General features: G+C 37.2%; 1 protein-coding gene across 1 annotated transcript in view; it reads left to right on the top strand.

Moving 5' to 3' along the window:
* Positions 1–2,334: 2,334 nt before the first annotated feature.
* sft2d1 (SFT2 domain containing 1) overlaps positions 2,335–25,586 on the top strand; it is a 28,549-nt gene continuing 5,297 nt past the window's right edge. The window contains exons 1-6 of the mRNA XM_062995036.1: positions 2,335–2,447; positions 6,727–6,813; positions 11,633–11,715; positions 17,509–17,590; positions 22,335–22,370; positions 22,478–22,536. Of these exons, the coding sequence (XP_062851106.1) occupies positions 2,382–2,447; positions 6,727–6,813; positions 11,633–11,715; positions 17,509–17,590; positions 22,335–22,370; positions 22,478–22,536 (413 nt within the window). The 5' untranslated portion in view covers positions 2,335–2,381. The remainder of the gene's footprint in view (positions 2,448–6,726; positions 6,814–11,632; positions 11,716–17,508; positions 17,591–22,334; positions 22,371–22,477; positions 22,537–25,586) is intronic.

The following is a 25,586-nucleotide window of genomic DNA, read 5'->3' as shown; positions in this document are numbered from 1 at the left end:
AGCAAATTTTGAATTAATGGAAAGTTTGCACTGAAAAACCACCTCTAACCAAGAACATAAAGGCTCGTTTCACTTTTGCCAAAAAAATGTAATGACCCTGAACCATTTGGAATTACATACTAGGATGAGTTATAAGTGATACTTTTTTAAAGACATGAAATCTGCTCCCTATCAGAAAATTCTGAAGGAGGATGTCTGGTCATCAATTCTTGAATTGAAGCTAAAGGTCAGGTTTTTTACTAATACTTTCTCTAAATACAATACATTACCAACAGTGCAGTAAAACACCATGGACATGATGCTAATCCATCATAGCCTTACAATTACAAAGGGTATGAATACTTTTTTATTAAAATTTTCTTTGTTAAACCAAATTTTAATACCAGAATTATTTGAAACAGTGTTTTAAATTGCCCTTTTTTCAGCTCCAGCTGTTACCAAACTGCATGTATTGAGACAAACTTGACATAAAAATGGTTATGAGTCCATTAGTACAACCATATTAGTTTATTAATTGGTATTAACACAGTGAAAAAAAAAGAGCAGTCATGAGTTGGGGTGACAGTCAAGTTTGACTAACAACAGCAAAGCATTTTGGGCTCTTGCAATAAAAAACTGGACCAGTGATGTAACTGTGTCTGTATTAAGTGAGTCTAAAACTAAACTATGCGTAATTCATTTATTTGTAGTAACCTTTTTATCCTGGTTGGGGTCACTACTAGGCATCACTGGCTGCAGTACATCTTGAACAAGCTTGCAATTCAGCACAGACTCTAAAGCCCTTCACTTCAATTCACTTAAACATTTGCTCCTAGATACAATTAAAAGCAGCTTACACTGTGTGTGTATTTAGAGAGTTTTTCCCCCAAAGATCTGACATTATACAGCCTTTTCTGCTGTTAATAAACATGTCTATTTCCCGTTAATGGTTTCAAAACTCAAAAACATCCTTCTTTCTTTGGCGCTCTCTACAAAATACATCTGTCAATCTGTCAACTTACTAAAACCACATAACCAAATAACTTTCCTGTATGAGACTAATGAAGTTCATATTGAAAGCTGCAGTAGGTCTACAGTCTCTTCAGTCAGGTGCAAAAGAAGTCACATGACAGAGTGCTAAACATGTATAACATGTACTGAGAGCTGGGACATGAACATTTCCGACATTTCGGGGCAGGTGCTCAGGCTAAAAAGGACACCCCTCTTATAAACATTTATAAAGAAATGCACATCTTTTAATAACATATTTGTTTATGCAGGTGTTTAATATTTAACTGGTTTAAAAGGTATCAGAAAAAGAAAATGTCTTGCGAAAAGGGTTGCTGTTAGCAATTAATGAATACATTTTTTACATTATTTTAAAATAAATATATGCAATTATGTACAAGTGTGAAGGAGAAAAACAGGGCTTTCTTTTCAAAAGTTTAATGTGCGAAAGAGGATTTAAGTACTTAAGGTAGTGACCAGTCATCAGTTAGTGAAAGCTAAACTAAATCTACTAGCATAAACTATAGGTGCCTGATTTATAAATAATAGCAGTGTTGTTCTTAAGCAGTAGGGCACTACGCAAACAGCACTGTGCACAGGGGTTTCCTTTACAAACCAACTCTCAGGACTTGTTTTTTAACCTACATTGTCACAAGACCAGTTGTCTCAAGTGACTACTAAAGAGACAGAACTCATGCCTGAACAGGGACTTGAACCCTGGACACTCAGATTAAAAGTCTGATGCTTTACCAACTGAGCTATCTAGGCTTCTAACGCTAGCAAATTTGGAATTTAGACAAGCCTAGAGTTCTGTATTATTACTAGGTGGTTGCTGTCTCATGGCTTTTCAGAAGTCTTGGCAGTTTACCAAAGCTTTAAAACTGGTTGTAAATTAGTTCATCCACTACCTGATGTTAAGATTCGAAATTGACTCAATAAACGTTTTAAGGACAAATTCAATTAAGTTACATGTATAAGGGCATTGGTAGCTTAGTGGATAAGATACTGTACTTGTGATTACAAGGTCACTGGTTAAGACCCCACCACCACCAATGTTGGGCCCCTGAGCAAGGCCCTTAGGTCTTAATTGCTTGCATTGTATCAGTCACAACTGTAAAGTCGTTTTCTATACAAGTGTCTGCTAACTGCTGTAAATGTAACCCAGCCGTGAACGTATCAATGTATTCAGTGAAAAAAGTTTCTCTGTCCCAAATAACTTTTCACGGGGTATGTAGTACACTAAAGAGGGCGTAAAAGCTATTATTTCCGGCACAATATAGTGCACTTGCTTAGGACTTTGGGACCCAGCCATTGACACGCCTCGGCTTCGTTACCCCAATGAGTTAAGTTTTAGGAAGTGTCAAAAGTAATATTTAAAGCAAAAGAAGCGCAACATGGACAAACTTCGGCGTGTTTTAAGTGGCAGAGAGGAAAATGAAGAGCTGGGACTTACTTCTCAGGTACATTACTGTTTTACTGTTTAGTTAAATTGTTTAAAGAGCAATATTTTTGCTCCGTTTTGTTTTCAAAGACGAAGTTGGCTATGCTAATTACCATGCACTGTGCACTATACAGACGTTGTCACTAGCTTTTAACGCTTTGTGATTGTTATGTGATTGTTACATTATTTTCTTGTTTGGTTTGCTAAAAATTAACAACTGTTTTTTATCCAAACGAATGATAAGTTTAGCCTAGCAACTGTTGTTAGCTTAGCTAGCGGACACAGGCTGAATGTCAAATTTACATAATCCATATAATAGGTGCACTACACAGCGTGTAGAAGCCATAATATCTGTCCCCGGTGTAGTGCACTTGTATAGTGAATAGGGAGCTTTTTAAGATTCAGCCGTTGACGCTTGCAAGTCATATTTACTGCTTGGAAATGAAGTCTTATGTTAAATGTAAACCTATTCTTTTGGAAATTGTAATAGCTTAAGAAACCAATAGTCATATTTTGGAATTTCAATTGTTCTACTTCTGTGACTGAATAAATTAAACACATACTCCTTACGCACTGGGTCATGCATATACATACAGCATCCTACATTCTATGAAATGTAGATTACAGCTGGACTTTTCTATGCCCATATAAACAGGGCAAGTTTGACTGCCCCCTTTACAGAGTAAAATGGAACAGTGGTCTCTTGCAAAGTTTGGAAAGAAAACCCAACATCTTACTTTGAGAGAAAAATAGTCTGGATGGTCACGTGTAATACCATTAAGAACAGGTATGCAATGAAGTAAAAGCTGCTCGAACATGAGTAACACTGTCTACAGTCAAGTGAGCTTTACATCACCTTGAACGTAGAGGATACAGCTTTGGAAAGAAGTCCCTGCTCTAAAACCAACAACTTAAAGCTTTACAGAACCTCATAACATCGAAAATAAAAAAGGAAGGGCAGGAGCTTCTTCATGCACTGCAGCCTCAAAGCACAGACAAAACGTCAGTGTCTGTGTCCTAAAGTCCAGTAGCTAATTCATGTCAGGCTCACTTTTTGGTGGTTTTTGAAATACATCTCTTAGCATAATGTTTGGATATTTTCCTCCCCAACCTTAGTTATGAAACTGTTGTTTCATGTGCTTTTTAATGTTTGCAGTCGAACTAGCCCAGTTTATGTGTACGCAAAGAAGTCATTGGCTATAGTCAGTCAAAATCACTTACAAGGACTTTAAAGGTCATGCTATAAAGTTAAATGTTTGTTTGTTTGTTTGTTTATTAGGATTTTAACGTCACACTTTGGTTACATTCATGACAGGAATGGTAGTTACTCATTACACAAGGTTCATCAGGTCACAATGTTATATTGAACAGTCATGGACAGTTCAGTATCTCCAATTCACCTCACTTGCATGTCTTTGGACTGTGGGAGGAAACCGGAGCACCCACGCAGATACGGGGAGAACATGCAAAGTCCACACAGAAAGGACCTGGACCACTCCACCTGGGGATCTAACCCAGGACCTTCTATAAAGTTAAATATAAACTTTATAGAAGTAAAAAAAAAAAGTTTATTTATGTATGTGTTCTTGTCGTTCAGTCAAGGAAAACAACCAGAAGACTGCAGCGACATGCATGTTAAACTTTTGGCTTAGACTATATTTTCTGTATAAGAGCTGTTAACAGCTCATGTGGTCTGTCTGCTTATATATTTATTTATTTATTTTTCATGCTATTTGACACTAACATGCAGATGTTTGTTTTGATAATTTTTCCATGCTCTCATCAGAGGAAGGATGTAATGAGGTAAGGTCATGTCCTTTTGTGTAAATGGTATGAAAAATAATTTTCTGAAATCCTACTGACATTCCAGTGAAAGCTGTTGAAAAAAAAGCTCATTGACTCATTTAAGCCTTAATCCTCATGTCATTATCCAATTTGCTACAGAGTGCTTCATCTGTATCAGAATGGTTTTGACCTTTTTTTTTTTTTTTTACTTTTATCCACCCCCTATTATGCTGTGACTGCATGATGTTAAAATCATTACAGATCATGCATATGGTTATAGGCCCTGGAAACGTGATTAGGTTGTTAAATCTTTAGGATCCCTGTAACTAAAAACTCTATGTATGTCTTTGTGTGTCTTACCTTTAGATTAAGTTTTGGCTTATCTCTTTTTTAACCCTGATTTCCAGTTGCTTACAGAATTCAGTATTAAAATATGTGATATATGTTTATCTAGATATCTCCTTATACTTGCACCAGACCAGTGAATATTTGCATTAATATAACAAATTAGTTTTTTCTTAATAATAGGTATTGGCCCATTTAGCAGCATCTAATAGCAGCTTACTCAAAACATAAAGTTAATTGTAACAACAACAAAAAAAACGCTCTTTCTGCAAATATGTCATTAAATGCATCATGGCCGTTACGCCCCCATTTCCAAAAGCTAAATGACACAAATTGTGAATATTTGATAGAGAAAAACAATCAGATCAATGCTGTTTTGTTCTGTTTTTAGTTTAGATTGTCATTTAACTTGTATAAAATACATTAACTACAATGTCGCTAGTTAGTGGGTTAACATGTATTTAAGTAATCAGATTTGATAATGATGTCTACATGAGCCAGTCAGTAATCTTTTTTTTTTCAAATCAGCATTGCTATGACTACTGCAGCTATTTGTGTACTTTCCAGACATTAGGTGATAGTGTGACTGCTCAATAAACATTTGAAGTTTCTGGCTACAGCTTTTTTGGTTGATCCTCCTTTGGTTGATCCTACTCTTTTTGCTGTATGGTGCAATCATCAGCATTTCTTTAGTCTGGGGGTTATTTGCCCTATTGGCTTTCCCTGCTGAACATTCCTCAACACAGTAATAGTTGGTTTGTGTATTTCTAGACTGAGCACTGAAAAGCCAGTCTAATTACTTTAATTTGCGTGTAGCCCTTTGTTTTTTGTCATTTAATATGCATAGATCTACTTTAAATTTAAACCCAGAATGGCTTTTGACTTTGTACCTGTAAATAGAAACAAAAAGTCTGTTTATATGCAAATAGATAGGAAACATAGTACTTTTTTGCAAAGCAGTTGTTGCAAATTATAGCTTTTTATAATAAATTTTATATTTGTAATAAGTATTTAGCTTTTTGCAGCACTGTGTTGTTATATCTGTAACACATTTTAATATGAATTTTACATTTATTATCTAAATCAGTTCATTTTTTAACACAACCTTGTTCACAATTTTGCACACTTTTTTGTTTCATATTCAGAAGTACAAAGTCAAAAGACACAAGTCAAATTGTGAAATGCATGTAAAATTGATCAGTAATATTACATGTTAAATGTATCAGTAATATTGCACTTTATATTCACAAACAGTATTAATGGTCATCAGCATAAGCAAGTCTGGTTTATGCAGATTTTTCTGCATACTCATGTCTCCTGATTGGAAATATTCTTCTTAAGCACAATTGGTTTACCATTTTGTTGCCTGAACTTTATTAAAGGCATACTAACCAAATGAAGAGTGAAATGAGCTGTGCAGGAGTCCACTCCACATCGCCTGTTGGTTCTATTTTATTAGGTTCACTTGTCTAATAAAAAAAAAGACATTACACTACACAATACCGTGGTATATAGATTGACTTTGTGGGTATATGATAACTGCCTGTTGGCACATCTGTTAATCTGTACCTTTACCCAGTCATTAACGGTAGTTTTCTACGACTGTGTTGTGTGAACATACCCACTATGATTGCCAGGTAAATAGCATGCTGGTTCACGTGTATACAAAACATGTGTAATGTCATAAATAGAAACTGGGACAATGCATGTGCTTGGTTCAGTAAATTTTTTTAACATGTGATAGCTCTGTGTCTATAATATACAGTGTACATCAGTAAAATACTTAAAAGTTACTAATAAATTGTATGTGTATATATATATATATATATATATATATATATATATATATATATATATATATATACTGTATATGTATATATATATATATACACACACACACACACACACACACACAAATAATAATAAAAACAGACATCTGAAGGTTGTGTCCATGTCAGCAATTATCACACAATATAGACATAAAGTATACATTTTGCAACTGTCTTGAAAAATTCTTAATTCTAAAATGTATAAAAATTTATTTTTATGTGTGCACTTTTGTTTTTTTAGGAACAATAACTATACCAGCTAGTCTTTGATTTTCTCGACAGCATGAGTCAGCATGTTTCATAATGAACGATGTTATATCCTGCCATTGTTCTTTACAGATCCTGGATGCCTCAACACTTAGTTACAGCACAAGGATCAAGTGGTTCGTCATATGCTTTGCCTCTGGGATCCTGTGCTCCATACTCGTGAGTAGTTGTCAAGTATCCAGACCAGAAACAAGGATGTAGGGTTGTAGTTGGACAAAAGGCATGCTTTAATGTAATCATTTAAATTTAATCATCCATAAGTATGAAGTAAATCTTTGCAAAAGACCCTTTGGCAGCAAGTATAGGTGCAAGTCAATTGGATATGTCTCTGCAAGCTTAGCACACATGGATTTGGGCAGTTTATTCCATTCTTCATGACAGATTCTTTAGATCCATTAATTTGGATGGCAGGTGTTTGTGACCTACCATCTTCAGGTCTCTCCACAGATGTTTGATGAGCTTGAAGTTTAGGCTTTGGCTGGGCCGCTATCATTTAGTAAGATAGAGTAATGCAGAGATAGCTGCCCATCCAACAGGTTTTCCTTTCTGTGCACATTACTTTTGAAGATCTTTTATAAAGATTTTTTAATTTCTCCTGACCAAGGCCTAGATGCCTGATTAGCTGGATGGCCAACTTTAGGAATGTTCAAGGCTGTGCTATGCTTTATCCATTTCAAAAGTATTGAGGCCACTGCGATCCTAGGAACACTCAAGTCTTAGATGTTTTAGATTGTCTTAGATTTTTTTTTTTTTTTTATCCTTGCTGAGTTCTATGCCTTGCCACTTTCTGATCATAGATATCCATAGTTTTCACATAGTTTGAAAAGGCACACACCTGGGTTTATAAGAGACCACAATTTACACTATGTTCAGTCAGTTCAGATTGCAACAGGAGGACCCCAATTTAGTTACAGCCATATCTCAAGGATGATTAACACCAAATTCACCCATACCTACCTACTAAAAGGAGACCAGGCCCCCACTTACCCCCTCTGTGGATCAAGAACTTCGGTCAAACACATCCTTCATTCATGCCAAAACTCTACACCCTCATAATCACACAAACATTCCAACCACTATACACACAAGAAAAGAAAGCAAATCGACCCCCTACTTTGATGTTTAAAGACAGCCATTTTTATGTGTTCAGCTATGATAATAGCCATAGTAGCTGACATGGTGTTAAGAATTAAACTAACAAACAAGGATGATTAAAATAAACAAGATGCAGCTGATCACAATATGTGCCACAGTAAAGACTCTAAATTCTTTTGTGAATAAGTGATTTCAGTTTTGATTTAGAATTACTTTTAAAACAACACTAGGAACTGGTTGTAACTTTGTCTGTAGTTTGTCTTTGGTCTGTGTCCCAACCCCCACACTGAACACACTTGGTTTGTGGGCTGATAATGTGTAGCTGACAGTTCACACCATATAAAACGACCTGCTGTGTACTTTAGCAAGAACATGCAAAACCCTTTCTCAGCTTCTCAACTGTCCACAGAACACTTACACACAATTTTAATTTTTTATTTAGTTGGTTATTACATTTTATGTTTTTTATATACAGTGTATCACAAAAGTGAGTACACCCCTCACATTTCTGCAAATATTTTATTATATCTTTTCATGGGACAACACTATAGAAATAAAACTTGGATATAACTTCGAGTAGTCAGTGTACAACTTGTATAGCAGTGTAGATTTACTGTCTTCTGAAAATAACTCAACACACAGCCTTTAATGTCTAAATAGCTGGCAACATAAGTGAGTACACCCCACAGTGAACATGTCCAAATTGTGCCCAAAGTGTCAATATTTTGTGTGACCACCATTATTATCCAGCATTGCCTTAACCCTCCTGGGCATGGAATTCACCAGAGCTGCACAGGTTGCTACTGGAATCCTCTTCCACTCCTCCATGATGACATCACGGAGCTGGTGGATGTTAGACACCTTGAACTCCTCCACCTTCCACTTGAGGATGCGCCACAGGTGCTCAATTGGGTTTAGTCCATCACCTTTACCTTCAGCTTCCTCAGCAAGGCAGTTTTCGAAGGGAGGGGATCATGCTCTGTTTCAGAATGTCACAGTACATGTTGGAATTCATGTTTCCCTCAATGAACTGCAGCTCCCCAGTGCCAGCAACACTCATGCAGCCCAAGACCATGATGCTACCACCACCATGCTTGACTGTAGGCAAGATACAGTTGTCTTGGTACTTCTCACCAGGGCGCCGCCACACATGCTGGACACCATCTGAGCCAAACAAGTTTATCTTGGTCTCGTCAGACCACAGGGCATTCCAGTAATCCATGTTCTTGGACTGCTTGTCTTCAGCAAACTGTTTGCGGGCTTTCTTGTGCGTCAGCTTCCTTCTGGGATGACGACCATGCAGACCGAGTTGATGCAGTGTGCGGCGTATGGTCTGAGCACTGACAGGCTGACCTCCCACGTCTTCAACCTCTGCAGCAATGCTGGCAGCACTCATGTGTCTATTTTTTAAAGCCAACCTCTGGATATGACACCGAACACGTGGACTCAACTTCTTTGCTCGACCCTGGCGAAGCCTGTTCCGAGTGGAACCTGTCCTGGAAAACCGCTGTATGACCTTGGCCACCATGCTGTAGCTCAGTTTCAGGGTGTTAGCAATCTTCTTATAGCCCAGGCCATCTTTGTGGAGAGCAACAATTCTATTTCTCACATCCTCAGAGAGTTCTTTGCCATGAGGTGCCATGTTGAATATCCAGTGGCCAGTATGAGAGAATTGTACCCAAAACACCAAATTTAACAGCCCTGCTCCCCATTTACACCTGGGACCTTGACACATGACACCAGGGAGGGACAACGACACATTTGGGCACAATTTGGACATGTTCACTGTGGGGTGTAATCACTTATGTTGCCAGCTATTTAGACATTAATGGCTGTGTGTTGAGTTATTTTCAGAAGACAGTAAATCTACACTGCTATACAAGCTGTACACTGACTACTCTAAGTTATATCCAAGTTTCATGTCTATAGTGTTGTCCCATGAAAAGATATAATGAAATATTTGCAGAAATGTGAGGGGTGTACTCACTTTTGTGACACACTGTATATTATGTATGGTAGAATATGTTGAATTCCAAAAAAAAAAAAATGTAAATGTACAACTACAGTGCCTAAAATGTATCAGTATGTACATCATATGGAGAAATATATTTATACACCTGACCCTGAGTTGTTGGACATTCCATTTCAGAACCTTTAGCAGCAACCTCCACTTGTCTGGAAAGACTTCACAAAATTGTGAAGTGGGTCTGGACATTCATGACCAGTAAACGTGAGACGCTTGAATGCTACATGAATGAAAAATGTTAAAGGCTAAACACAAACCTTACATTTTAAATTTCACAGCAAATTGCTTATTACACAGGAAATGCTTATTTCACAGTTCGTGACACATTTTCATGGCCGAGGCTTAGGTAGGACTTTATTAATAAATTTTCAGGACAGTGGTAGATCAGTGCTTCTGGACCAGTAATCAGAAGGTGGCTGGTTCAAGCCCCACCAATGCCAGGTGCTTAACTCTCAAATCCTAGGATTCTATTTAGTCATAAATGGAAGTTGTAGATAAAAGTGACTTCTAAATGCCATACCATACCACTGGTGTTAAGCTCAGGGCTCAGGGAGTGTGTGGATAACAAACTTACAGTATGTGTGTGTGTGTGTGTGTGAACAGCCCAAGTTCAAAGTTTTGCCATCTTTATCTTTAAACTGGACAGGGTGTGTATGCAGGAAAAACTAAAAGGGTGTGTACACAAAAAAAGTTTGCCAAGTGCAAGTTTAAACTAGCAGAAGTATTATAGTAAAATATTACAATAGAATGTTTACTATACACAATCTATAAACTTTATGCACAGTTAGGAGTTTACATATTATATTTATATACCCACTGTTAAAATGGAACATGTTTAATGCTCTATGCATCTAATTTGGGGGGAAAAGGAAACTTGGTAAATTATGCCTTAAGACACAGGATTGACAAATGTAATGTCTACAAAACATTACACTAATTGTAAGTGAATACAAATATTTTTTAAATAACAGTAAAAAAAAAAAAAAAAAGTAATTAGCTTCCTGCCTGGAAAAATGTGTCCTAATCTGTTTCACCCACAGATGTCTCCGGAATGGTGAAGTCTACTACTGTAGCAACTGGAGAGTTGAATGTCCTATTTGGGAACTTCTTTTAGAGTACACACCTGATTCGATTAAAAAAAGCTTACATTCTGAGATAAAATGTCCAGCAATGTTACATAGGGAAATATGCAAAAAATTACATTATTGCACCAGACATGATCTGTATATCTGAGACAATATATATTATATGAAACAATACAATTATATTACTACAACTGGAATGTTTACATGACCCTGTGTGTTACCACCCACACACTCCATGCTCAGTGTGTAACTTGTCTGCTCACTTAAAAAATATTCTGGGCTACAATGAACCAGGAAAAAGTAAGACTTTCTTGCTTTCATATTCACAAGCCATACTGTAATACTACATATTGGTAGCCTAGTGGTAAAAATACTGAACTAGTAATCAGAAGGTTGTTGGTTCGAGCCCCGCCAGCTTGCCACAGTTGGGTCTTTGAGCCAGGCCTTTAATTCTCAATTGCTTGGATTGTATACTGTCACAGTTTAATAATGTGTAATAATGCCTTCAAATTATGGGTTAAATCTGAAATGTAAGGGTTGCTCAAATGTTAGTTCTCAACAGGTTATATTACTTTTTAAACACTAGGTGGCAGAATACATCTTTTTTTTCTGTCCTCTTGGTCTTACCCTAATTTTGTAATAGTAAGGTCGTAGTAAGCCAATGTTGCTACTTTTTAATTTGGATTTAGTTAATATTGCTGTTTTAGTGTTGTTTAGTCTGTATACTGACTTAACAGTCTGAAATTTGTGTGTGTGTGTTTGATTCAAATAGGGTACTGCACTGGTTTTCTTGCCCAACGGATTGAAGCTGTTTGCAGTATTTTACACTTTAGGAAACATTTCAGCACTATCAAGGTAAGGTGATCTGAAATAATGTGTAATCTTTAGTTTACACTCTTTTACAGTCCAACCACTGACCACATCCAGTATCATGTATTCTTTTTAAAAGTTATTTGGCATCATTTGTAGTTTACAAAAAAAAACACATCTAAGATGGTCAAGTGGTGCAGTGTTTTTATGCTTTCCCGCCACCACTGAGATTACTGCCGTAAGCCAACTGTTTCCTGTTGAAACCTGATCCACCACTACCCTGACCAGAATTAACCACTTGTTGAAAATGAATTGAAATGAACACACATCTCAGCCTTGCAAAACTGTTTTCGATATATCCAAACTTTATTGTATTTGAAGCCCCGATACAAATACATGGATTGTATATACATGACTTGAAAGTTTACAAAATGTTTTACGAAAACCAAAACCAAATGACCTATTTGTTCAGCACAGAAATAAGGATGACTAAGGGAAATTTAAATATGTAATCTAATAAACCCCAAATCTCACCTTTAAAAACCAGTTAATGTTTATTTTTAAAAACTTGATAAGCCCAATAATAATAACTTTTATAAGTAAAAGCCCTGTTGCACTGATTCCACACATGAACCCTGGTAGAGAACGAATACACGTAAATAGAGCGCCAGTAAGATGTACAGATGTTTATAAATAGGTCTTATTTTAAATGACATACTGTAGGTCGTCAGTACCAGAAAAGAGAAAAACACCAATACACATGTAAATAGAGCACCAGTAAGATGTACAGATGTTTATAAATAGGTCTTATTTTAAATGACATACTAACCCTAACCCTAACCCCCCCCCCCCCCCCCCCCCCCCTTTAGAACACAATGTACATTTGGTGTTGGTGGTGTATTTAGATTTAAGAAGAGGTTCATATGTGCAGTGGTAGTTTTTGCGAAGCTCACAGTAATCCAGACATCACACAGATTAAGTAAATTATTTTTTTATTTTAAATAGGTATTGTGTAATGCATTGTTTATTTGCATTAACACGTTATTTTATTAGTATAAGACTGTGACCAGTAGTAACATGGCAAACACACTTAACAACTATGATAGCTGTTAAGTAATCTTCTATGGCTGCCACTAACACATTTATTGAGTTCCCAGCATTTATTTTCTTTGTTTGTTTGCTTGCTGTATCATTGAACTGATCATTTAATTTAAAGCAATCTTGGTCCGCAGAAAAGTTTAGCATTATAAAGCCTTATGTTCTTAGAATATTTGAGATTGTGTATATGTATCCAGCCCTACAGTAATTGTATGTAAATTTTACCATACCATGCTAGAGCTTGCCCTGTGACTCTTGTGTTGGCAGTTCCTGATTGAGACTTTAATCATTAATGCACAGTCCTTAAATGAGTAATCCTGCATACTTCTGTCTGTCATTTCAGTATGTCCGTTTATCCACTTGCTTTGTTACTGTTATGGAAGGGTCCCAAACTATGCAAAGTTATTTTAACAATTAAAGACCTTCAGTTTTCATAATGCTTTGCAAAATATATGATTAAATTTTATATGTGTAACCTGTTACTGCAAAGAGTGCTATTAATGCTATATTTTTCCTGTTTTAGCTTGTCTAATTTGCTACTAACCTAGTGTAACAGATACACTTTAGAATCGGGATGTTACGCAATTTAAGTAAAACTAAAAATGTGCTAAAACTGAATTTCAGATTGTAGAAGGTAAATATTTTTACAGCGTTTATTGGAGTGTTAATCGTAATTGAAACAGTATAAAGGGTTTTAACAGTATTGCAAAAAATCTAATTTTCTACTCCTTAGTGTAGCCCAGTAATGGATGTGTGTTGCATTTTTAGAATAGCTTTGCACACTGCATGCACAATTATTGGGCAAATTGTGTCCCTCAGGATTAATTATTACATGCAACGCTCTCAGTTAACAAAACGTTAGTGGAACCTTAAACTTGAATGGTTTACAAAGGAAAAGTGAGTTTTGTCTTTTTTAGTTTGGAGAATTATAAGGCAATTAGATTATGTAGTTCTTTTTATCTGTTCAGTATAAAATCATTTCTGAAGCAGCAACCAGTCTATCAAATGCTGTTCAAATAATATATATTGTCTTCCCTTCTGTAAATCTCACATTTGAAAAAGTTTTTAATAGATTTTAAGTCAGATGAGGAATTGAATAATGACATAACCCCCTTATGTCATTATTCAATTCCTCATCTGACTGTCATTATTCAGTCATCTTTGATGAGTATGCTGGTTGACCAAATAATTGAATACAATGGAGGCACAATCTTGAGCAAGCACTTCAGCTTGTGAATCTCATTCAGTGGTCCTTGTGTTTTAGACTTCTTTACCCTGGCCTTATCTTTTTGCACTTGACACATTGACACTCCAGCTAGGTTGCAGCTTTGTAATATTGTGGCTCTGGAGAATAATGGGTTCCTGGTAGCTTCACGTTAAGTCTTTTGCACCTTTTCTTCTCCATACATTTTTTTGAACCTTTTGACTATTCACAGCAAAGTGCTTGACATTTGATTAATTTTTTTGTTAGTAGCAACAGCCTAGTGATGGATGGGAAGGTGTCCTTGTCAGTATGCTCTCAGTGTATGTCCCAAACCTGGATAAAAAGTAAGAGGTTTGCACCAGAAAGAGCATCCAGCATAAAAAAAAATTTGTCTGGTATGTGGACCATGTGCACTGTGGAGCAGCTAATAGAAAAAAAGGGTGTAAAAAAAACAAAAAACCTTTGGCCTGAAAAACTTTCATTTGTTCGTTTTATTTTCATCAAACAGTCTTTATCCTGGTTAACAGTGGGCACAAGGCAGATAAAACCTAAACAGGGTGCCAATTCGTCACTGGGCTTTCACCATCCACCCCCTCTCAGACATAGGCAGTCATTTCTGGTTAAATGCCCAGCAGGCCAATAACATGGTGGTGAGCTAGTGTAATAGGCCGCTGTGTTACCCATGCACCTTAAATCTTAGTATTTTGATACATGTTGTTTTTAAAGATGTCTTCACATAAGGTGCATTTTTCATTTGCCTAGTACCTCTGTAAAGACAGAACATCATGCTGTTCTTTTTGAATTCAGAGCACAAACTTTTACAATACTTCATAATGTTTGTCTTCTTTCACTCAAACTCAGCAACAAGAAACACCCAACCACCCACATTGCATGCCAAATGAGAAAAATCAAGCAAGCTCGCCTTGTTTGTGTGAAAACTAACACCCAGACTACTAAGTCTTTAAATGAGTTTAGAGAGCTTGCATGCACAGTAGCTCTTCTCGTCTTTAATGTTTTTGGTTTCCATGAGCTCTGGGCCACCTGTTCAGCACCACACAATCAGGTCCTTCCAGTTTTCTTAGGTCACTGCAGGATCAAATGTAGACGCTGCCAGCTTCTAAAGCATACTGTTATTAGGACATGCTTTTCTTTTACTTATTTTTTCAGGGTGCCCCGTTTTGTTGTAAGGTGCCATCTTACTGAATTTTTATAGTCGGTCATATAAGTATATATAATTAATTAATGATGTCCAGATTCATTACTAGTGTAAATTATTTGATATTTAATTGGTTTGATGTTTTATGCTGTGAATGAACTTGACATTTATAGTCTTGATAACCAACATTTATCTGTCAAGTTTTGTCAGCTTTTTCTAGCGCTACTTTCCAATCAGTTACACAAGAAACTGAGAGAGTTGTAATTATTAACAGAAGTTCCCCAGAATTCCCCTGTCACCTTTCCACACTGCACTTTGACATGAAATTAACTGAAGTTTATATTCATTCATTTACATTTTCAGATGTAGTTAAATGTTTACTAATACTTTTTGCAATTGTGTTTTTTTCTGTCACTAAATGTATGGTGCACACACCTCTTCACTCAGAAAAAACTCTCACAAATCTTCAAAAGTTTAGTATGTTGTTATTTCAAAATATGACTTGATTTTATTGGGTCAAGAAAATACATAAAGGTAGTAAAATTTTAACTTTGATGGTTTAAAAAAAAAAAAACTCAATCCTCAACATCTCATTGATTATCAGTAATTTTGATTGAGCAACAGCAAGTGTCTGGTCTGTGTCTAGTGGAAATGGACAAGTATTGCAATAGAAAAGTCTAAAGATCTCTGTACCTGTGTAATTAGTGGATCATATTTTTTACAAGTTTGATTTTAACAAACAAAACCTTTACTTGAAGCCATATCTTATAGGCTATGGTTTGGAAAAGGGCACGGTGACTGAATTTTGCACAGTAGTGTAATAAGTAATGCATTTATTGGTTTAACTACATTCCTGGATAACAATGTGTTAAGGATTGTGGTAAGGATTGTTTTTTTTTTTTTTGCTAGAGTAGCATTAATATACATTTCTAAGAAACACTGTATGGCCAAACGTATATGGACACCTCTCCTTATATATGAGTTTAGGTGTTTAAGCAACACCCATTGCTAACAGATATAAAATTAGTAATATAAATAATATGCAACTGTTTGCATGGAGGGGCTCCATGGCTTGTATAGACTTCTATCCTGAAACCCACTGAACACTGCTGGGTCCCAAAGCAAAACTCTTAACCCTCAGTTGCTTGCATTGGTCATAATTGTAAGTCACTTTTGGTAAAAGCACCTGCTTAATGACATAGGTGTAAAATGTAAAAAGCCTTCCCAGAGGAGTAAATGTTGTTATAGGTGCAAATACAGAGGGTAAACACTAAGATTTAGGAAAGAGCTGTCCAGCAAGCTCATGATCAGAAACCAACATGCTGACCATATATTGCAAGGTGTGCAATTATATCTCAAATATATCTCGCTTAAAAAATAGCAACAACATTGTCTCTGTCAAACCTTACCAACAGACAAATTTGTGCTTTCATCCCTTTCTTTTCAACCTCTTCGATGTAAAGATTAAAAATGACTTTTTTTTTTTAATCCAAATTTTAATCTTAACTCTTCTATAAACCAGCCAGCTGCCTACACAGACATGATTGGCTATGGAGGAAGGGAAGGTTGAAGGGATTTTTCTTTACTGCTGCAATTGCAATTTCTGCTTGCTAGTAGAAGGCAAACACACAGATATGGTGAATAATGGAGACAGTCCATACGCAAGTCTGCTCTCTGTGTCAGCCTGTCTCTGGCAAGGGGAAAAGAAGCAATTGTTAGTTACTGCCCTACTCTGTCAGGCTAGGGGTCTGCAGAGAAACAACTGGGTAACTGAACATTGTACTGATTTGAATTGTGGCAAATCTTTAAAGTAGAGATTTTGCTCATTTTATTAGTTTAAGTGGTTAGCATTATATTTCATGCTGGCTTGTCATTCATGTTTATTACTTTTTGAATAATCAAATTATTGGCACAGAAAGAGCACTTTTAACGTCATCTTATTGAAGTCATGGGCTGGAGATGTCTGCTCTTCAGTGTGATGGCTGTGATTTGCAGTGGTCAGCATATGCATTAGACCTGTATTGATTTAATAAATGCCTCACTTAGTCTGCTTGAGTAACACAGTTTGGAGAGCTTCAGTCCTCCAGGGACAGACTCATTCAGTGAACATACTGGCCATTCTTTTGTATTGAATTTCATTCTTTCCAGATACAAAGTGCCTGTCTTAACTCAAATATATAATAACCTTTGGATATGTATCCTTTAGTACAGAGTGTGAGTTAGTAATGCAAAATGGTATTGGTGCTCAAACAGCAAAAATATGAGTTAAATAAAGTTTAAGGTGTCCAATGTGGTTTTATATATTTAAGAATTAAATGGGTTTTTTAAAACATTTATATATTTTTTTAACATTTCTTTTGTTTGTGTTTGTTTCCTCTAGCACCTGTTTCCTGATGGGACCATTGAAACAGCTAAAACGCATGTTTGAGCCGACAAGACTCATAGCCACCATTGTCATGCTGGTAAGGTTATTGACTTTACTATCTCCATTGACTCATGCACATATAGGTAAAAGGGTCACAACTAGAGATGCAAATTGTGCCAATTCTATTAACCTTTAAACAACCTTTATTGGTCGCCTATTAAACACTTACTAACAAGCTTAGAGTGTTGCATTAAAATATAAAACTCATCACTGGGTTTATTTAATGATATGAATATTGAATATGAATATATATACAGGTCCTTCTCAAAAAATTAGCATATTGTGATAAAGTTCATTATTTTCCATAATGTAATGATAAAAATTAAACTTTCATATATTTTAGATTCATTGCACACCAACTGAAATATTTCAGGTCTTTTATTGTTTTAATACTGATGATTTTGGCATACAGCTCATGAAAACCCAAAATTCCTATCTCAAAAAATTAGCATATCATGAAAAGGTTCTCTAAACGAGCTATTAACCTAATCATCTGAATCAACGAATTAACTCTAAACACCTGCAAAAGATTCCTGAGGCTTTTAAAAACTCCCAGCCTGGTTCATTACTCAAAACTGCAATAATGGGTAAGACTGCCGACCTGACTGCTGTCCAGAAGGCCATCATTGACACCCTCAAGCAAGAGGGTAAGACACAGAAAGAAATTTCTGAACGAATAGGCTGTTCCCAGAGTGCTGTATCAAGGCACCTCAGTGGGAAGTCTGTGGGAAGGAAAAAGTGTGGCAGAAAACGCTGCACAACGAGAAGAGGTGACCGGACCCTGAGGAAGATTGTGGAGAAGGGCCGATTCCAGACCTTGGGGGACCTGCGGAAGCAGTGGACTGAGTCCGGAGTAGAAACATCCAGAGCCACCGTGCACAGGCGTGTGCAGGAAATGGGCTACAGGTGCCGCATTCCCCAGGTCAAGCCACTTTTGAACCAGAAACAGCGGCAGAAGCGCCTGACCTGGGCTACAGAGAAGCAGCACTGGACTGTTGCTCAGTGGTCCAAAGTACTGTTTTCGGAAATCAAGGTGCCAGAGTCTGGAGGAAGACTGGGGAGAAGGAAATGCCAAAATGCGTGAAGTCCAGTGTCAAGTACCCACAGTCAGTGATGGTCTGGGGTGCCATGTCAGCTGCTGGTGTTGGTCCACTGTGTTTTATCAAGGGCAGGGTCAATGCAGCTAGCTATCAGGAGATTTTGGAGCACTTCATGCTTCCATCTGCTGAAAAGCTTTATGGAGATGAAGATTTCATTTTTCAGCACGACCTGGCACCTGCTCACAGTGCCAAAACCACTGGTGAATGGTTTACTGACCATGGTATTACTGTGCTCAATTGGCCTGCCAACTCTCCTGACCTGAACCCCATAGAGAATCTGTGGGATATTGTGAAGAGAAAGTTGAGAGACACAAGACCCAACACTCTGGATGAGCTTAAGGCCGCTATCGAAGCATCCTGGGCCTCCATAACACCTCAGCAGTGCCACAGGCTGATTGCCTCCATGCCACGCCACATTGAAGCAGTCATTTCTGCAAAAGGATTCCCGACCAAGTATTGAGTGCATAACTGAACATAATTATTTGAAGGTTGACTCTTTTTGTATTAAAAACACTTTTCTTTTATTGGTCGGATGAAATATGCTAATTTTTTTAGATAGGAATTTTGGGTTTTCATGAGCTGTATGCCAAAATCATCAGTATTAAAACAATAAAAGACCTGAAATATTTCAGTTGGTGTGCAATGAATCTAAAATATATGAAAGTTTGATTTTTATCATTACATTATGGAAAATAATGAACTTTATCACAATATGCTAATTTTTTGAGAAGGACCTGTATATATATATATATATATATATATATATTAGTTTTTTTGTTATATATAGTCTATATTTATACATATATTTTATTTAATGATAAATGAGAGCAGAAACAGTTCAGTATTCAAAAATCAAAATGTAAATCAAAAAGTTCTTTCTAACAACATTATTCAAGGATCAAATCAAGACTTGTATCCAGATAGATCCAAGTAAACAGAACTACAGGTGTCTTTATCTTTGGTTAAGGTTAGTGTTCATGACAATATGAAAAGGACTAGTCCAAATGGGAATCAAAGGAGTTTATCAAAAAGGAAATCATTGCTAACCATTAGTGCTTAGATGGCATTTGCAAAAAGCACTTGCATTATCCCAAGAATTAGTTTGTATGAACAAAGTAATTCAACTTTTTTGCAAATATAACAGTTTATGGAAGGGAGAAAAATAAAAAACATATTGCCATTAAACTCTTAATGTCTTTTTAATTTTCCATCATAATTAGTCACCAAAAAAACAATTCAATCATTAAAATCTTAACTGCCATGACATTTATGTTAATTTTTAACTGTCCATATATTTGAAAGAGTGAACATATAGATAGTAATGTTTGTGTACTAATTTAAATAGCTTTGAATAAAGTTTCAAAAATAACAATTTCATTTAATAAAGAAGCAAAAATAACAGAGAGAAACTTTGCTTTTGTCCCTTTATCAGCTACAACTGTTACCAAACGCTCATAGACATTGTTATGGAGAAATTTGCCCCACTAGTTCTTGAAAAATTGCTTTTATTCAGCCACTTTGGGAAGCTTTTGAGTTCTGCCACAGCATCTTAATGGGGTTGAAGTCAGGACTTTAATTAGGCCCCACAAAAACTTGATTTGGATTTGTTTGACATTGTTTAATATTGTATCAAAATATTGTTTTGCTGCATAGGCCAATTTGTTTAAGTCAAGTCAAGTCAACTTTATTTATATAGCGCTTTTTACAATATACATTGTCTCAAAGCAACTTTACAAAATCCAGGACCAACAGATACAAAAACCCCTGTTGAGCAAGCCGAGGGCGACTGTGGCAAGGAAAAACTCCCTGAAAATTACAGGAAGAAACCTTGAGAGGAACCAGACTCAACAGGGCCCATCCTTCTTGGGTGGCTTAAGCTTCAGGTCAAACACTGATGATGGGACATCAGGATATTCTAATAGATAGCAGAGTTAATGGTTATATCAGTTATGGCATGACTCCCAGGCACTGACGCTGCAAAGCCTTCCCCATAATATTGCACTACCACCATAATGTTTGACAGTGTTCTTACTGTCAAGTATGTTGTAAAAATTACACCACATTTAGTGGGACCCTGAAGTTCTAAAAACACTTTGCAAGCCTTTGTAGTCCTTTCCAAACTAATATTTAATTTGGTGTTTGAAAAACGGATACGGAATCGACATTTTAAATAGGGCCAGTTGTGTTAGTCTTCTTTTAGTAAATGAACTGTAGAACCAAAGTTTGTGTTTACTGATGTGTTCTTTGTCGTATGTTTGTCTTATAATCTGAAACATCTGTCTGATATATATGCAAAATAGAAAAAGAAAGAAATTACAGCACTATAAACCTTAAAGCTTGATTGTCCTTGAGTCATTAAAGCTGCACAGTGCTGTGAACCTAAATGCTGTTTCATGCCACTGCTCTAGTCTGTTAGCCAGCAAGAATTAGAGTAAAAAAAGAAGTCATTACAGAAGCTTAAAGTAACCTGACTTTAAATACAAGGTGGATTATTTTGAATTAAAGCTTTAGCTGTAATCTTAACAAGATTGTGTAGAGGTGCACATGCTGCCTAGACTCAAACACAGACTCCAGATCCAGCCAAACCCTCTGAAGGTCTTCTGCATCAAATGTCGAGTTCTGAAGATCATGGAGGAATTTAGAGATTTTGTGAAGAGTTAATGCAGTAAATGCACCTCTGCACTGTGTTGCATCCCTGTGCATTTATTTTTATTTATTAATTGTGCATGTGATGATCATGGATGTATTAAATGTTGAACTAACGCTAGATCCTCATAGTACATGTGTAGCAGATATGGGCAGCATAAAGACCTGAGTGACTATGATAAGCACCAAATCATTATGACCAAATGACTAATCAGTAGTGCTCACAGGCAGTAGTGGTAAATACCCACAACCCATCACAAACTGCCGACAGATTGTTGGGTGGTCAAGACTTATTGATATTAGAAAACATAAAGACTATGGCATCTGGTATGGACCAACAGAAAAGTTACTTTGGCTTAAATAGCAGATCATTTTAAAAAGGGTGAGAAGGTAAATGTGTTGCAACACAGTGCATTAAACCCTTATGTATTTCGGGCTGCATAGTGGCAGTCCAGTCAAAGTGCCCATGCTAACTCCTGTCCACCATTGAAAGCACCTACAGTGGGCACACAGGAAACTGAACATCAGAGTATTGGAGGAAGGTGGACTGGACCACCAAATCTAGTTTTCTTTAAGAAAAGATGGCATCAAGATGTACTGTAGGATGATCCACTTTACAGCATGCAGGTCCTTTAAATTCTGCACGCTGTAAAGTGGATCATCCTACGGTACCTCTTTAGATGTCTTGTGAAGTCTTGATGAGTCAGAGCAGTTTTGACAGCATATTAGGTGTGTTGTCCAAATGTTTTGGTGCACTGGTGTATGTAAACTTCACAGTTACGGTTGTTGAAGTTATAATATAGTTATTATAGAATGTTAAGAATTTTTTTCAAGAGGCGGATTATTATATTTTATTTTATTTCATTTGCACCAACCACTTTATTCTGGTCATGGTCTCTGTGGGTCCGGTTTCATTTAAAATCACTGAGTGCACCACCCCGTCTGTAATCAAGGACATGTCTGTAATCAAGTGCCAGGTGTTATGTGCTGTTCCTAAAAACTTTACTTGACTTCTGATTCTATTTGTTTCCCTAGCTGTGCCTTGTCCTAACCTTATGCTCAGTGTTCTGGGTAAGCTGTTTTGTGTAATACAGTAGTTTAAAATATATAAATGTATTTCTTGTGCTGTAATTTACAATTGGTTGTTGTGAAACACTTCATTTTCTTTTTTTTCATAGTGGAATAAAAAAGGACTGGCTATTATCTTCTGCATTTTACAGTTTTTAGCAATGACATGGTAAGTGACTTCTTTTCTTAAATTGTATAAACAAATCTTGAGGATTTTTAAACAGACATCAGAAAAATTATTTTACAAAACACACCTTTGCCAGTGAATCTTATTAAAAAAAGATATAGGAACTTTATATAGAGTTTTTAGCATCAGACTACTTAACAGATGTGAACAGATTTTTTCGGTAGCAGGGCATCTGAAGGACCATGTTGCGTCTTTCACCACTCTGCAGAATAGGTTCTCTGAATCCTCAGTGCCATCGCTGCTCAAACCATCTAAAAATGTTTAAAACACCGCTTATTTAAGTGTCTTTTAAAAGCAAGCAAATACCTAGAAGGGAAATTCAAAGTTTTAGTAGATAGGAGACAGGTGGAGGAGGGTCAGATGAACTACACATAAATCGGACATTATTCCAATCATAATTAATCTAAAAACAAAATGCAGTTTGTAAATGCTTGCCTCAGATATTTAGCCTTTCTGAAAGTTTTTTGGTTTGTGTTTACTTAACAAAAACACCTAAACGGTTCAGCTTGTATTAACTTCATTCTAAAACTAGAGTCCTGTGTGTGCAGACTTTTGTCCAGTGGGACTTACCATGCTAAATCCGATTACATTGTAAGGTCACAACATAGTACCCAGTAGCTCAGAATTAACCTGGTCATCACATCTTGTCACAGCATAGTGCCCAGAATCAACCTGACAGCCACATCTTTATTCCTTTAGACCACAGCCATTTGCCAGCTCATGTGATGTGGCAAGCTGTGCCTGATTCACCCATAACTTAGCAATGCACTTAGCTGCATGCTGTTTATTCAGGCTTAGTCCAACAAAATTCCATCACCCATCATTTATGCAGCTGCCTCCACCACCTAGCAGAGTCTTATTTGCAGAGGCAACGAGGAACCTAGTCAACCTCCCACAGACACAACCAAATGTGCCTGTTAGATTGCCTGGCTGGCTCAAATATACAGTGTGTCACAAAAGTGAGTACACCCCTCACATTTCTGCAAATATTTCATTATATCTTTTCATGGGACAGCACTATAGACATGAAACTTGGATATAACTTAGAGTAGTCAGTGTACAGCTTGTATAGCAGTGTAGATTTACTGTCTTCTGAAAATAACTCAACACACAGCCATTAATGTCTAAATAGCTGGCAACATAAGTGAGTACACCCCACAGTGAACATGTCCAAATTGTGCCCAAATGTGTCGTTGTCCCTCCCTGGTGTCATGTGTCAATTTTTTGGGTACAATTCTCTCATACTGGCCACTGGATATTCAACATGGCACCTCATGGCAAAGAACTCTCTGAGGATGTGAGAAATAGAATTGTTGCTCTCCACAAAGATGGCCTGGGCTATAAGAAGATTGCTAACACCCTGAAACTGAGCTACAGCATGGTGGCTAAGGTCATACAGCGGTTTTCCAGGACAGGTTCCACTCGAAACAGGCTTCGCCAGGGTCGACCAAAGAAGTTGAGTCCACGTGTTCGGCGTCATATCCAGAGGTTGGCTTTAAAAAATAGACACATGAGTGCTGCCAGCATTGCTGCAGAGGTTGAAGACGTGGGAGGTCAGCCTGTCAGTGCTCAGACCATACGCCGCACACTGCATCAACTCGGTCTGCATGGTCGTCATCCCAGAAGGAAGCTGACGCACAAGAAAGCCCGCAAACAGTTTGCTGAAGACAAGCAGTCCAAGAACATGAATTACTGGAATGCCCTGTGGTCTGACGAGACCAAGATAAACTTGTTTGGCTCAGATGGTGTCCAGCATGTGTGGCGGCGCCCTGGTGAGAAGTACCAAGACAACTGTATCTTGCCTACAGTCAAGCATGGTGGTGGTAGCATCATGGTCTTGGGCTGCATGAGTGTTGCTGGCACTGGGGAGCTGCAGTTCATTGAGGGAAACATGAATTCCAACATGTACTGTGACATTCTGAAACAGAGCATGATCCCCTCCCTTCGAAAACACAACCTCCAAGATGACAACTGCCTTGCTGAGGAAGCTGAAGGTAAAGGTGATGGACTAAACCCAATTGAGCACCTGTGGCGCATCCTCAAGTGGAAGGTGGAGGAGTTCAAGGTGTCTAACATCCACCAGCTCCGTGATGTCATCATGGAGGAGTGGAAGAGGATTCCAGTAGCAACCTGTGCAGCTCTGGTGAATTCCATGCCCAGGAGGGTTAAGGCAGTGCTGGATAATAATGGTGGTCACACAAAATATTGACACTTTGGGCACAATTTGGACATGTTCACTGTGGGGTGTACTCACTTATGTTGCCAGCCATTTAGACATTAATGGCTGTGTGTTGAGTTATTTTCAGAAGACAGTAAATCTACACTGCTATACAAGTTGTACACTGACTACTCTAAGTTATATCCAAGTTTCATGTCTATAGTGTTGTCCCATGAAAAGATATAATGAAATATTTGCAGAAATGTGAGGGGTGTACTCACTTTTGTGATACACTGTATAAATATTGACCCGTGAAGAGAATTTGCTTCAGGTTCAACAAATGCTAACTTTGCACTGCCAACTTTTAGTGTTTAAAAAATGATTCAAACAAACGATCTGAAATGTAGCACCAGTTATTCCAATTAAAAATAATGTATTTCCCGTACATACAACAATTTAGCATACAACAAAATAGTGTTTTGGGCCTTTTGATAAAAGCCCTGTAAGGCAACAGTTTAACAGCATTGCTGCGGTGTGTCGAGGCCCCTGGAGTCAGAAAGAGAAGACTATTCTAACTTGATTAAAGCAGCTAAGCTTATGTGTAAGGCTGGGAAACATGGATAAGCTTTGTTATCGTGCCCTGACCCTTGATGCTGGCTACAGTCATGGCTCAAACTGCTGAAGCCTGAGAAACAAATGACTAATTTTATTAGCATTCCTCGCTTTTGGTATGTGTGTGGGGTTCTACACACGTCACTGAACCAGACTTTATTGGCAATGTAATCACCATCATTTTCACTAACAATTCCATCTCTTCCTGCACTCCATGACTCACACCAGGCTGGCTGACTAGTAACATCACCATGGCAACTGT

The sequence above is a fragment of the Trichomycterus rosablanca genome, chromosome 5, assembly GCF_030014385.1.
Source record: "Trichomycterus rosablanca isolate fTriRos1 chromosome 5, fTriRos1.hap1, whole genome shotgun sequence".
Classification (NCBI taxonomy): Eukaryota; Metazoa; Chordata; class Actinopteri; order Siluriformes; family Trichomycteridae; genus Trichomycterus; species Trichomycterus rosablanca.
The sequence above is the reverse complement of the archived record's forward strand: the minus strand, read 5'-3'. Positions and strand labels throughout refer to the sequence as shown.